The sequence below is a fragment of the Oreochromis niloticus genome, linkage group LG20 (assembly GCF_001858045.2).
Source record: "Oreochromis niloticus isolate F11D_XX linkage group LG20, O_niloticus_UMD_NMBU, whole genome shotgun sequence".
NCBI classification, from domain to species: Eukaryota; Metazoa; Chordata; class Actinopteri; order Cichliformes; family Cichlidae; genus Oreochromis; species Oreochromis niloticus.
This window is the reverse complement of record NC_031984.2, coordinates 37,045,411-37,061,342: the sequence shown is the minus strand read 5'-3', so window position 1 is coordinate 37,061,342 and position 15,932 is coordinate 37,045,411. Positions and strand designations below refer to the sequence as shown.

The window sequence follows — 15,932 nt, the reverse complement described above, 5'->3', positions numbered from 1 at the left end:
TTCCGTTACTCCCCAACACTGCTGACCACACAAATGCACTTCTCGAAGAATGGTCAAAAATTCCCATAAACACACTTCTAAACCTTGTGCAAAGCCTTCTCAGAATAGTTGAAGCTGTTATGATTACAAAGGATAGGCTGACATCATACTAAACTTATGGATTAAGAATGGGATATCACTTAAGTTTAAATGTGTTTGAAGCTGTGGCGTGTCCAGCGGGGTGGCCTGGGGGGGCACAGGCCACCCCCCCAACCAGACTGGCCACCCCAGGTGCCACCCCGAAGCCAAAACAATAAAATCCAATGAAAAATCAAATGTACGATTATGTTTTCACAGTGAAGCTCAGATATCCGAGTGTAAGTGAATGCAGCATCGGCTTCTGAGCTATGAGCATCGTGTTAGCAAAGGTAGGAGAGCCAAGCAAGAAAGAGGCACCGCAGAAAAAAGTTTTTCGGCGAAAGATTAACAGTTTAGCTGGACTGGCCATCGAGCATGGCGGAGCTTCCACAGCGGCTAGCAGGTGGATGCGTGAAGGGGAGGCAGGAGGAGAGACCCGAGGCGGCCGCCGGTCCCAGTGTCAGGTGAACTGAACTTCAGGTAAGAAGTTATGACCTGCAGTCTATCTGGGTCAGATATAAACCAAGTTTAGGTGGAGTTTATTTTTGTTATGCTGACTTTTTACAGTCAGTTACAATAACTCATACTGCGTGCTAGCTAGCATGACATAGTTTCTATACAGCTGGGTGGGTGCTGTGATGTTACTGATAGTGAACTTTATTTTATTCATAAGTTTAGTTAGTAGAGTTTCCAACCGCTCCTTAAAAAATGGAATGGTCCCTCATTCAGAGAAAATATTACAGGTTTCGTATTGAGCTGAGAAGAGACGCAGTTTGTCCCGGACTTCAGCTAGAATGGAAAAAAGACACAAAGCTGGAGTTATTCTGTGTCTTTGCTGCACAGCTGCCTCTTCTTCTCTCATTCTCTCCCCCTCCCTCTCCTGTTGCTACTTCAATCATGAAACTGATCAATGATCAGCTGATCGGCTTTTCTCTCGTTTGTTTATCACCCACTTTGCACCAGAAAGAGGAAACTAGCGGATGTCGCGCTAAACAACAGCAGCACGTTTAAGCTTGATCAGCTGTTGTTAGAATTTATTTAATATTAATTTCTAGTATCAGCTGATGTTTGCTGGAGCCACAGCTGTAAAGCTGCTGGTCATGATGTCGGTTTGGATATGTGGTGAGAGGGAAACATGCAGATGAAACCAGGAGATGTCCTTACTGAATCATCAGAGCTGAACAGGTGATGGAGAAACAGGTTTACCTTGTAGGTGACATGAATGAGTTGAAGTTATGAACTGTTTCTGAGAGACAAATAACACCAGGATCCTTTTCTATGTAGCTGACAGCTGGTAACTGTGCAGGGGCGGATCTAGCAAAGTTATGCCAGGGGGCCAACAGGGAAAGGGGGGCACAAAGAAATACTTTTCTTTCTTATTCTCATTTAAAATATTTAGCTTTTATTAAATAAATATCTGAATCTTGCGAACAAAGTTTTTATCTGACGTAAAATTGATAGAAATCATACATATACCAACACGACAGTGTACATCACTGTCACAACAGCGTTTGTTTTCATTCAAAGGCTTTATGGCTTTAATACCTGGCGGGCCGGTCTCTGGTCAAAATGCCTGATTTTTCGTTCCAGTCCAGCCTGCAGGTTAATACTGGCAGTGTCACCATGCCAGCTGACTGTATTTTATCATCAGCCAGTGTTGTTCTTTATACATCAATATTACCAAAGTTTACCATAAGGCAGCATAGAAAGTATTTACTTGCTTTCAGGTTTTATTCAAATGTTAGTCTTTTCATTTGTTTCCCCACTTTTTTCCTGTTTCAAAATCAAACACCAGTTTGTAAGAAGATTATCTTCTTTTTTTAATAGGCAGATAAAGTTTTGCATTGGCTAATTTGCCAATTGTATGTTAAAAATGTTCGTATTTTAATATTTAAAAATGTTTTTGCCCAAAACATACGTGCACTATATGTCAGTAAAAATACTATGCAAATATTGCTGCACCATAGTGGTTAAAACCTTGTTCTAATAAGAGTCAAAAGCAAATTCAGTTATTAGGTTTACAGGGTTATTGAATGATGGTTAACTGTTGGTAGAATTTTTTTAACATTATCTGCCAATTACATCTGCCACCCTTCTCCAAATCTGTGCCCCTACCTGGCCCCCCCAACAAAAATTTTCTAGACACGCCACTGGTTTGAAGGAAGACAAGTGAATACTTTTGGCAATATAGTGAATTTGAAAAGCAGTGTGTAGAGGTGAAAACGTGGAACTGCCTTGTTAAAATACAGAGTGACAATGATGAGAGTCCCAATTCTCCTTATGGTAGAACCTGGGCAAGGACAAAAAGCATGCTCCTCCCGTTTAACCAAAACCTGGCCAACAGTGACGCAGGTCCAGGTTGGGGGAAAGGCACTGATACTTTGACTATTTGTCTCGATGAGGTGGGTTCACCTTACTAATGGTTTGTAACTGACTCTTGAGATGAGCAATATGTAGTGTCAGCGAAGTGACAATAAATTCTAGAGATGAATGGAGTCTTTAATAACGAAGACTAATTAGCAGGTATGCCCCCATATACTGTTTGCAGTTTAAAAAATACTGAATGATCTTAAGCAGCCTCAAGATTTAATTAACAAAATTAAATCTTTAGTTTTAAATGTTGAGTTTTAAATAAGTGTATCGTCCTTTCAAGTATATTTATACTATTGCCTGTTTTATGGTAAAACAAAGCCATGACATAACAGTTCACTGTGGAGTACATCTTATCAAATTTTAAATTCAAATCCATTCTAGTAAATTCATTTGACTGAAACAGTATTCATTCCTGACATGAAATTTGCCTGCAGTAAAGGCTGCTGGATTCTGTTTATTGTCCTCTCGGTCTATTCTGAGTCCCAGCTGAAGGGTTTCCATTATGGCTTTACTGACATTGACCCTTTCATCATGTTCCCAAGCATTTACATGAGATAACAATGCAGGGAAAATTTCCTAAGATCTCACTTCAAAATGGTAGGAAGACCATATGCTGTATGTCTGACAGCCAGTAAATCAATTTGAAACAGCTATATTGCATTTGCAATGTAATTCACACAAGCCATTTCTGCACCTCCTCCTCTTAAATTGAATGGGGAAGAATTAGAGGTGGACTTTCATGTTGAGAGTGGGTACTTCCCAGTTCCAACAGTTACAGACAAAATGACAGTGTGAAATGCTATCCCTGTGATGGCACTGCATGTAAATAGGGACAATTTCACAGCTTTACAAACAGAGCTGTTTCAAACTTCTCTGAAAAAAGAAACCTTTTTAAAGCAGCACTCTGTTTTTTGGACAAATTAAATGAATCCATTTTGTTTTACAGCATTCTAAATGGTGATGATTTTTTCTTCTTCTTTTCAGTCAGGCAGCCAGAAATGCTTGACTAATACCTTTTTGTCAGGTCAGAAAATTTAGTGACCTGGCTTGAAAGATGAAACTATTATTTTCCTATAGTGACCCCAACACCTCAGCACACCATGAGTAAATGACAACACATTTCTCCTCTCACATTTTCTCTCCAATTTGTTGTGAGAGGAAGATTTAGCCTGCTTTGGAATGGTGGAGCTCTCTGGCTTGCCATTTGATGTCAGGGTGAGAGAGAGAGAGAGAGAGAGAGAGAGTGAGTAAGGATAGAATAGAGTGGGTTTCAGTGTTGGGGGATCAGAGCTTCTTTGGTTCTCCAGCTCTGTCTCTTTGATCCATATCCCCAGGCCTGCCTGCCGCGCTAACTCAGACCTCTGCTCATGATTCCTGACAACTGTCGGCCTGAGATAAGGAGGTGGGATGGGGGGTGTGGGGGCCTTGCCTGCACACCATCCACCCCAGCAATACTGTAAAATATGCTTGCCCCCCCCCCCAACCTGCACACACACACCAACCATCTCCATCCTCAATTAAATATTACTTACAAAAAAGCGCCCCAGTTTACAGTGTGTAAGACATGGAGACAGAGTTCTATGCACCTGAATATCAATGACAGTTGTACCTAATACTAGGCTCAGCTGCTATTAGAATTTGCAGTACTAAGCCCTTTGACTGGGCATGCTGTCAACTGGCATGCTACCATGTCAACAAATCAAAAAGGATGAGCACATATATTTACATCATTCCCGTAATGAGGAATGGATACGAGGTGGGGGTGTGGGGTGTTAATTGGAAATCCTCTGAAAAACAGACGCTGCTTTAGTTTGGCAAGACGCAAACCAAGCAGCTTTATCGAGAAATGAATAAATAAAATGCAAGACCTACTCAAGAAAGCTGCCAGAAAAGCAGAGGAATTTAAATCATACCCACTGATGGAATGTTTGTAGGATATATTTTTCTTTATTTGTCACTTAGAGTGTTACCCTCTCCTCCTCCCTCAGTAAAAACTAAACATATCCCAGGGTTCTGTCTGACTGACTGAGTGGGTAGAGAAGTGTTAAGCCTCTCTAGTTCTTGTGGTTTGGATGAAATGTGGGTGTTGATTGGCCACAGATAATATTAGCTATAACCTGGAAATAACATCTGCTTTTCTGTTTAAATGCTTGTGTTTTTACAAGTTCTTGTATAATGACCAAAGAGTGCACTTGTCTCCAATGAGTCAGGGTAGTTGCAGTATTTTTCACAGCAGTTATTTGATATTGTGACTCACTCAAGGAAATTTACTGCTGAGTGTATCTTTATTGTTGACATAACGGTAACAGAATAGTGGCACTTATTTGTCACAAAATAAGATATTTGTCTGTCAGTTTAAATAGATTACAGTGCATTTTTTTCTTAGAATTTGTCTTACAATAGACAAGCAATGATTTCTTCATGAAATTTAATTTGATTTGTTTTTATCACTGAAGATGCTTGGCCTAAAAAAAAATATTGAGTAGTAAAATGGCATACATGATGGCATAATTACCTGCATCTGATTGCATCAGATATTTGAATGGATACTGATATGCTTGAAATGCTTTGCAAATATTTCCTGACTAAGATTCAAAGGAAGACTGTGTTAGATATTGTCAACACAAGCAACACTAGCCTTAATCCCAATTGCTATATTTGCTCATGACAAACATTCAACCTGACAGTAAGTGGTGCATTATAGTAAAGCATGAATGATTGTAAATGTAGCATAAAATAGTTGTTCTTTGGCTAGAACAATTACCATGACACAAAATTCTCAGTGTTCTTCAGTGGAGAAACAATATAATGAATAATCTCATTCCAATATAGTTTCTGCACCGACATTTCTTTTCTTTTTCTTTTCTTTTTTTTTGCCTGTCCCATCTGGCAGTAGCAATCAGAATTATTCTAAAGCCCAATAAAAATCCCCAACAGATTTTATTTTCCCAAGTGGATCATTATGGCTTTGCCCTACTGGTCCACTTAATTGATCTTTATTATTAATTGATTGATTTGTTGATTTATTTAAAAACGTATTTTTTTTTAAAACTTTTAAGTTATTACAATTGGAACAGACAGGACCAGGGGATAGGAAAGAAAAAGACGCAGACGAGGGAAGTTCAAGAAAAGGAGAGAGAAAGAAAAACAGAGGGGAAGAGAGCCAGAGAGAAAATACATCATCATCATCATCTGCTGGAAATAAGAAAACAAACAAATAAAAAACACAGTAGGGAAACCACAGCAACAACCTATAAATAACAGTGAATAATAAATATTGAATGCTGAGTGGCACACAAGACCGACAATGCACGATATGCTTAGAGGCAGCAGTCAAGGAAAATAGTGTGTGTCTGTGAATACCCATGGACACGGGTGAAGCAGGCATGTAGGAGATCCAGACACCAGATGTCTGAAGGCCTCGCAGAGCACGAGAGCCCACGGATGAGAACTGCAGGGGCAGCCGCACTACCACCCTTTAGAGAAGAGCTGAGGAGGGTCACCCAGCAGCTATGGTGTGTGCTGGTGTGTGTGTGTGTGTGTGTGTGTGTGTGGGGGGGGGGCGACATCTCAGGCCCCCTCAAACACAGACACAAACATGCATTCCCATCCTCATGCACACATATACAAATACTCAGCACTCGTCCAACATGGAGAAAAGACAGAAATGGCCACTGTACACACACTCACACTCCCCAAACATACTTTATGCCCCCAGGTCCAGGCACCATCAACCCCAGAGGGGCAATCTGCCCCAAGACCCAGGCGATGTTTCCCTTTGTTCCGGGGTGGAGACAAGCAGACTAGGGGTGGGTTTTGATTATTGATTTTCTGATTAAAATCGATTCTAGCTTGAATAGCGCAATATCGATTCATTAAAATCCTGAATCAATTTTTAAATATACATTTATTTTGCCCGAAATGCCAGAATCTCAGGTTAAACCTCACAAAATTTCGACAACCACCAAACAGCTAAAACAGTAAATGAGAGCAGGTAAACAGATTCCGCAAAAAGACGTAAACACAAAGCACAGACCAGACCCATCAGAATCAGTGAGATGTCGGCTTTCTCACCGGACGGCACATACATGAACACGCCATCGGGGCTGAAAGCCGACAGCTTGCAGATTCTGATGTGTCAGCTCTGTGCTTTGTGTTAACGTCTTTTTTTGCACTTGATTCTAATGCTGTAGGTTTCGTCACTCTCCAATCAAATTTGACTGAACCAGCACCAAAAGAAGTCCAAACTACTCTTCACATTTCGCTTCCCATAAACCTCGTCATGAATTCCCTCTTACTTTTGCTGTTTTGCTTCCACCACGATAAAATGACACTTCATGCACAGCTCTCTCTCTCTCGCTCTCTCTCAGTGTACTTGAAGAACAGTTTCCCATCTAAAAATCTCTGTTTTCTGCATTATTCCTTGCTTTATTACCCACCAGTCTACCGTTATGTATAGCGCTGCCGGCCGCTGTTTTTTCTTTTTTAATTTAACTGACTTCGAACAAGAAACTCTCATTTGTACTTTTCAATACTGAAGAAATTTAACCTTTTTAAAATTATGCAAAATTGCAAAATGCTTAGCTGTGTGTCTAATTAAACCTCGGTAACTTTGCTCTGCTTCACTTCAGCAGCATCAGTTAATGTTTATATGTTAATTCACGGTTTTCTTCAGTTTTTGTGCTACTGCAGAATATTTTTAAGGGGGTTATCTGCCATAAAAACCCAGGCCAGGAAAATCTCCCTCATGTTTTTATGTGTTTTGTGCTCAGTTACTTTGACACAAAGGCATCTGCTGTGATGCTTACACCTTTGATAAAGTGTCAGCTTTCTTTTTATGATATAAAAATATGGATATGTACTGATAAATGATCAGAATTATAATATTTCTGACTGTCAGAGGCAAAATTTCCCTGATTCAAATCGAATCGTGGTTCGAATCAAATCATGGATCGAATCGAATTGGGATCTTGTGAATCCGGCCATTCATATGTGGTGTTGCAGCTTTCTGTTCTAAAGTGCATTTAAAACATGGAAGGGGCATCTCCAAAAGTTGAATCTGTTCATCTGGACGTAGCGTTTTGTGGGAGAAACGTTTCATCACTCATCCAAGTGACTTCTTCAGTCTCCACGCTACGTCCAGATGAACAGATTCAACTTTTGGAGATTTACTTTCCTGGATGATTGAGAATGCATCAAGATGGAAGGGGCATGATACTCTCTGCCAGAAAGCGGCAGTATTAGCGTATTTAGATGTGGGCATCAGCACCAGAGGTGAGGCTGAATAAACAGACTGTCCTCTGGACGATGTTTAGTGTGCCCACCCCAATGGGAAAGGAATGCCTCTCCTGCACTTCAATGACACACCTGTACCTCAAAGGCCTGCATGTGTGGTGAAGTGATGGAGCAGGAAGAGGGAGGCATTTGGGGATGGGGAGGGAAGGATTGGGGGTGGAAGGCAAAGTAGCTCCCCTGCTGACCCTGGTAGCCACCCCCGTTCCCTGAACCAAGGATAGGGTCCGTGGCAGGGCCCACTTCAGCGGCTGCACTGACGTTTCTTGTTTTTTGTCAGCTGACAAGATGAATCTACCAACGAGCAAAAAGAATGGTAAATATTTGCTGCACTGATATTATCAGTCTTTGATTGTGGGCGTTCAATCAAATGCCCTCAATTTCATGGTATTGAAATTGAGGTATATGGTGCCATGTATTCATGGTACCATATACCTGATATATGAAATGTGATGAAGATCAATTTTTAAAGGCCATAAAAAACCTATCCAATGGTTTTCCATTTAAAGGACATGGCTGACTAGTCAGATTATTCTGATTATTCAGAGTATTGCTGAGTCACTTTTTAAGTGATGTGATTGTCAGATTGGAGCTTAATAATTTGGTCAAGGACCTTTGCTGAAAAAAGCCAAGTTTTTGTTAATAGTTGCTGACCTCTTCCAGGTTACTCTGGAATAGCCATAGGGATCATGATGGAAATAAGCAGGTGAATCTTGATTTTTAAGGGGATGGATGGTGAGGACTTCATCCTCCATCTCTCACCTTCCTGATGTGAAAGTTGACATGTTTTTCATCTAGGTAGGTGAAACTCTCCAGCTCTTTCTCCAGTTTATTTTGTAGGTCTGCTCATTACTTGGTCATTTTTGTTCATGATCCTTAACTTCAGCACTCCAGTGGCCACTTTCAGGGGGCTTCAAGGTCAAGCTCAGTCCTTGCATCTTGCAGCGTCATCTCATCCTCTTTGAGGAAGTCCAGATTGCTGGGCAATCATCATCAGTCCAGTGGCTACTGGCTCCAATGTGTTCCCCAGCTTCTTGCATGACATAGGCCAGAGAAAAAGTAATGGGAAGTCTATGTGGCTATTTTCAGTTTTGACACAGCAGCTCAATCTGTGATCTGTGCACTGAGAGCAGAGTGATGCTCCACATTTGATCCATTCAGATGTTTGCCTTTGTTAAGAATCTTGACTAAAGCTCTTCTCTGCCAATCTTCTAGGACTATTTTAGTTCACCACTACTTATTATATAGCATTACAAACCTTTCTGCCATTTTTTCTGCCATAGCTTCTCCTGGGCTTTGTCTGCAAAGTCAGTGGCTTGTCTCTCAAAGTCAGAGGGGATGCTTGGGTCCACCTTTCATTCTTTGGGAATCACGAGATTCAGATTTTTATCTTTGTCGGGACATCAGCCTTATTTTTTCCTTCAGTCTACTTGATGATGTGGTATTAATTTTTGGTGTCATTATGATCGGCAATTTCTAATGTTCAGTTCCCATTATTCCAACCTATTCACGCTTATCTTTTCACAACTCTTCTTCATGAGTTGATCCATTTCGACATTTAGCTGAAAGAAACTAATACCACTTTTTGGATTATCCTATTTTTGTGTGTGTGCTTTTTCCTCACATGTGTAGTATCAAGGCACAGTATGAATAAATGATAATTGAGGAGCAACTTAAGGCTTTCAAGCAGCTTCCAGTGCAAACAGTCTAAGTATGGCAGAGTGGCCATTTACTTCTACATCTTACATTGTGTCTTTATAAAGACTCTTAACATATGTATGTTGAGCTGCTGTTGTGTGTTTTGAATTAAAATATCAAATACGATCTGAATAAACAAAATGTTGTTCAGTTCTACATATACACAGTGCTCATTCATTTCGGGACATTTTGTGATAATGTGATACTAAATGCTTTCTGGGTAATAATAAGGATCTTGAGAAGAAAGTCACTGGACTTCTTTAAACTTCTTTAAGACATTTCACCTCTCATCCGAGAAGGTTCTTCAGTTCAAATGGTTCTAGGACTGAAGAAGCCAAATTCCCTAGTGGGAGTTTCCTCTTAAGAGGTTGTTGACCCAATATCGATCATGTGCCTCATCGCATGAGCCAAGGTGTGTAAAACACATGGGTCGTTATCAGGATAGGTTTTGGGTGAAACCATTGTGAGACATTGCCTCAGCCTATCATGTGATCTATTGAGATCACCTGATGCACCTGGGAAGGGATCACAAAACTGCATTGCAGGTAGAGGACATTTGGTGTCGTAAGCCACCCCCTCTGTTCAAAGATCAGCATTCACAGTGGACATAGATGGCCTCTTTAACTCCTCTTTCAAACCATCCGTCTTTTCTGTCCAACCTGTAAACATTGGCATCCTTGAAAGAGTGATGCTTATCCTTTAGATTCAGATTTACAGCTGAGTCTTGACCTGTTGAGGTGGCTCTTCTATATTGTATCATCATGAAGTGGCTGTTTGGTTTCTCCAATGTAGAGGTCTGTGCACTTCTCACTGCACTGTACAGCATACACTATGTTGTTTAGCTTATGTTTGGGAGTTTTGCACCTGGGATAAATCAATTTTTGTCTGAGTGTGTCACTGGGTCTGAAGTGCAAAAGAAGTGCAGAAGTGAGAACCTACCTTTGTGGGTATGTTTAATATGTTAAGTTTTTTCAACTTTTATTTTATTAACTATCAGTGTAGCTGCAGGAGCTAACCGAGCCAAAATTGTCCAAGCTAAAGTGAAGGATGATTCTTCTGATATGAAATTGCCTTATTAGAAAAGCTTACGAGATTCACATTAAAGAAGGTAAACCATTTCATGCTTGAGTGAATGTTGCTTCTTAGAAGTAGAAAAAAATGAATCACATTGTTAGCATTTCCAGGTGAATCTTGTACTGTATGTATGTGTCCTGTCTACATTGTACATAATGTTTATTTGTTGGTGTGCATTGGTAAATTCAGTAGTAGCATGTAGATTACAGGTTCCAATATCTCCTCCTTACACTATGTTTATATTTTTTTAGACACATATCTGGAATTCCAGTGGTTTAGTTTGTTTATACTGGTTCAGTAAACCTATTTAGTAGGATGGTCACAATAGCGGTTATGTTGATTGATTATGATTTAAATGTCCATCCATAGTATACCATGGACAGGTCTAACATATAGAAACAAGACACTATTTACACTCAGAGCCAATTTCACCAATGAACCTAACATGCATGTCTTTGGACTGTGGGAGAAAAAACAGAGAGAAACCACAAAGACATGGGGAGAATATGCAAAGAACGATTCCGACTAGCTGGTTGAGTCAATCTCAGAGCCTACTTGTGGTAAGGTGACAGTGCTAACCACTGTATGTCTGTGTCATCCTATTCAGATACTTTCTATCTATACTCTGAAACATGTCTGCAACTTATGAGAAATATGGGAAGGTCAAAGGGTCTTCTCCAGGGTCTTCTTCCCTGTGCAGATACTGAGAGAAACTACTATCATTTGCAAAAAGCAAAGATGTGATGCTGCTTAATATTGTTCAGCACATCAGGGACAAGACTTTGCTTTTATTGTGGATGGACGTCATGCTGTGAAAATGGAAAAATGCCCTTGACCTTGAGGATATTTTGGATGAAGATTATTATGTGATAATTGATTGTAAGTTCAATTAAATTCTGACAAATGGTCTAAGAGGAATAGCTGTTTTTGTGAATTGTGAATGGATGAGATAAAAGAGGCCTCACCATGGTGTGAGCTCACAGGTCCTTTAAGTGTATAAGCTAATAATAAAAACACACTAAACATGCAACTTTATATAGTGTATTTTGTGCCTTTTTCTGTGACCTGCAGAGAGAAAGAACTTTGACAAATCATGTGACAGCATATCTTGTGAGAACCAATAACCTTTTGGTGGCAACAAATTAAAGCTTAGGTATTCATCAAGATGATTAAGAATTATTCTTATGCATAAACTAGTGGTCCTCAAGATATTTTGCTCTGTTGCCTGTGGTAAATTCTGATGCATCTTCTCTTTATTTGCAGGTTATGAGCATCCTGAGTAACTCCAGTGGTGTGTCCTCTCAAACACAGCACGACTTCCCAATCTCACCTCTCCACAGCACTCTGGACTCTACATCATCCAACAGTATTTCAGCCAGCTGCAGCCAGCGTTCAGCTGAGGCCTCCATTAAGACGGTGGACAGCCTTCCCTCTTCCCAGTCTTACTGTCCCCCCACATACAGCACCACTAGCTACAGCATGGACCCATCTGTGGCTGCTGCCGGCTATCAGTACAGTCAGTATGGCCAAAGTGAGTCCTACTACTTCAGATTAACTAACAAGAATAACTATTAAATACTTTTCCTGGGTAGAGTTCCTCATGCTTTTTCCTTTGAGCTTAGTGGTCTTCTTTTCACAAATTATGCTGGTAAACTACAATTATTAGTTGTCCTTCACTGCCACTGTATGCCATGCAAAAACAAAATGACTGTTGAACAAACATTTAATAAACTCATTCATTCTGACATTCATTGAACAAAACCTTTACAAAGGGATCAGTACACATTGAAAAGTTTTCATACCAGCATTAAAGAATAAACAGCTCCTTTATACTTGTATTGATAAAAGCTTACTTATTACTGAGTATTCTTCTCAGTCATATAGGCACCTGCTGATATTAATAATGCCAGAATACAGCTTGCTGGCACTTTTAGACCTGTTCTTTCTCATTTTCACACATGCACCCTTTGTACAAGAAAATTGCTGTCACATACCAAGTGTTTTTTAATGGGTATCAATAAAACTCAATAACAAATATCAATAATAATGATAAAAACTTCCTAAAACATCAGTGCTTAGAGATCTGGATTTTAAGTAAACACACTATGAATTTGAAAATGAAACAGCCTTAGCTGTTTTGTAGGCATTCTAAAAGTTAAAAACTAAAAACTTTTAAAAATTGATATATCTTCACTTTATTCACTGTTTAAGGAATGTGTATTTATAAAATCATGATAGGGAGGTTTCCAGTTAGGTATACGATTTATATCAGGTTGTTAATTCAGGGGGAGGCTGTTTTTCAGCTAAAGAAGCCACTAGATGAATGACAAATTTATCAGTTATTCTAACAAACAGGCCTCTAATAAAGGGGATTACACACAGCATCCACTCTATGTTAGGAGAGCCAAAGCTTAGAATGGCTCTTGTGATCAGAGAGACCAACAAAGTGTTTTGTTTCCATTTGAAAAATATTGTCAGTCAGTCACTCAGACATAAGTCTCTGTGCCAACGTTCTCTTCAAGTTCATTAGCCAATGTTTCTAAATTAGAGAGTCCTTTTGTAAATAACCCATCAGCTGCAGCAACCCCTAACTCGTTAGGAATAAATATGGAACACAGAAGAAGTTCCATTCAATTTTGTCATGACATAGGCCTAGGTGCATGTATTTGTTTTCCCTAGAGTTTTCAGTGAAAACTCTCGCAAAATCTGTAAATCATTAATGGCTGTAACAGATGCAACTTATCCACTCATTATTTGTGTTGGTTTTCTAGAGTGGGTCCTATGAATGGATGTAATGATATGTCTTGTGTTAAGTCCTGTGGGAATTTACCTTTTATACTCCTCAGGGACTCCCCAAAGAACAACTGACATGACATTTATATACACATTAGAGCAGCGGTCCCCAACACCCGGGCCGGTACCGGTCCGTAAGTCGTTTGGTACCGGGCTGCGAGAGTTGAGGCTCGGGTGTGAAATTTATGGTTTTCAAGGTTTTTATTGTAATTTTTTTTAGCGTTTTTATCGGTAACTCAGTTTCTCTGGGTCTTTTCCCTTGTGTTATGAATAAATATTCTATTTTTTGGGTACCAGTACTGGTTTGATTTTGTTGTATTTATCCTCCACACCTTAAAGGCCGGTCCGTGAAAATATTGTCGGACATAAACAGGTCCGTGGCACAAAAAAGGTTGGGGACTTTTCCAAGTTTTGGGGAAAATCAGATGTAGTCATGAATTTTTAACATAGCCACCACACATCAGCGACCTTTTCATCTGCGCTATGTAATCGAGTGACAGAAGAAATCTTTTGCTGTCCAGTCAAAGCATCTCCAGGCCATGTGTTTACACGCAGTATTTGCTCCAGGGACAACACATTGTTACATTTAGCTCTTAAGGAATAACACCAATTTTGCAGATTTCAAGGGTGTTGTAGGCCTTGTAAAGTCATTTGATGGAATCAAATGATCACAAAACTCAGGAATTTTAGTCGATGTGCCAGAATTTGTATGGACAGTATCACAAAGGATCTTACAGCTGTAATCAGCATTAGGAACATAAGGGTCTGATTCAATGGTTTCTGAGGTATACAGGAGTCATTTGTTTGGTTGTGAAATTGGTATGCTGTTCTCATACGTTATTTTCGACATAAGACTATGTAAAGGTTTAAATCTTTACTGGAAGGAATGCCTTAATTATTAATGCCAGCTTTTCCTGTGTTTGTGATGTCGTGTGAATGTCTGTTGTGCAAGAAATTATGAGAAAAGTCACATCCAGAGCCACCATAACTGAAAAACACGAGGAATATTTCAGGTCACATCTGACTTGTTGTTTAAGCAGGTGCTGTCTGTGTTCCATTGACGAGCCCTTGTTGCAGGATTGTGTTTTTTCATCTCTCTCTTTCTCTCTCTCTCTCTCTCTCTCTCTCTCGCTTTGTTCCAACATACATGTAGGTTAAAGCGGTAGAGCATGTCTTCCTCAACATCAGTGTAGTACTCTTTTTAACCACTTTGGGGTATGACTGGTGTTCTGAAATTCTCTTGCAATGAATAGCATGAAACCAAGTGACTTGAACTTTAACGTTAGCTGCTGTCTGGGATGTTAGTAGTAACTGAAATGGTCCCTAACACTGTCTTGATGCATGCTCAATCATCCAGGTAAGAAGATCCCCAAAAGTTGATTTTGATCATCTGGATGTAAGGTTTTAAGTGGAAGAAACATTTCGTCACTCATTCAGGTGACTTCTGCAGTCTCAGCTGGCTGCAAGTTTCCCCAACCTTATAAACAGCACATTTGCATAATGACTGACACTGGCAGCAATTTTTCACACCAGCCTATTTATTAACCAAATACCCAGACAGCCTTTTAATTCATTTGAAAGCCTGATGCTTAGCCTTGTCCACCCCAGCTGCAAAACTCAGAAACCAGTCTTATTCGTTCTCATCTATCGTCCACCTGGGGCTTACACAGAATTTCTGTCTGATTTCTCAGGCTTTTTATCTGATTTAGTGCTCTGCTCAGATAAAATAATTATTGTGGGTGATTTAACATCCATGAAGATGCTAAAAATGATAGCTTCAACATGAGATTTAATCTGTTACTACACTCAATTGACTTCTGCCAAAATATAAAAGAACCCATCCACCACTTTAATCACACTCTAGATCTTGTTTTAACATATGGCATAGAAGCTGAACATTTATCAGTGTTTCCTAGAGTATTTAAAAGTAGAATGGGAGGCAGAGCCTTCAATTTTCAGGCCCCTCCCCCCCGTGGAACCAGCTTCCAGTTTGGATTCAGGAGACAGACACGATCTCTACTTTTAAGATTACACTTAAAACTTTTTTGCTCAAGCATATAGTTAGGGCTGGATCAGGTGACCCTGAATCCTCCCTTAGTTATGCTGCAATAGGTGTGCAATAGGCTACTGGGGGATTCCCACACTGTTAAAAAAAAAAAAATCCTAAAAAAACAGTAATATTCCGGCAGCTGGGGCGCCAAAATAATACCAGAAAATACCAGAAAATAACTTTCTCATAAAAATACGGTTATTTTCAGTAATGAAAATACAGTTTGTTGCCCTAATTTTACATGGGATTTTGCCTTTTTCAGGTGCTTTTAAACATTAAGTTAGGAACATTTTAATGTGATTAAACAATGAAATTACCTATAAACAAGGTCAATGAATGCGGCAATATGAATAATAATACTTAAATGTACAGAAATATACAGTTAACAGTTGGTTTAAATAATAATAATAATGATGGATTGCATTTATATAGCGCTTTTCGAGACCCTCAAAGTGCTTTACAATTCCACTATTCATTCATTCACACTGGTGGAGGCAAGCTACAGTTGTAGCCACAGCTGCTCTGGGGCAGACTG

At 39.7% G+C, this 15,932-nt stretch overlaps 1 protein-coding gene across 7 annotated transcripts in view; it reads left to right on the top strand.

The window, feature by feature from the left end:
- The window catches only part of LOC100696153 (paired box protein Pax-7), an 89,668-nt gene that overhangs the window by 46,912 nt on the left and 26,824 nt on the right, over window positions 1-15,932 (top strand). For 6 of the 7 annotated variants that reach the window (XM_025901907.1, XM_025901908.1, XM_025901910.1 and 3 more), the window contains one exon: window positions 11,818-12,085. In XM_025901907.1, coding sequence (XP_025757692.1) covers window positions 11,818-12,085 — 268 coding nt within the window. Of the gene's footprint in view, window positions 1-11,817; window positions 13,737-15,932 lie in introns of those variants that run through there. The other variant, XM_019355880.2, reaches the window with a different exon arrangement.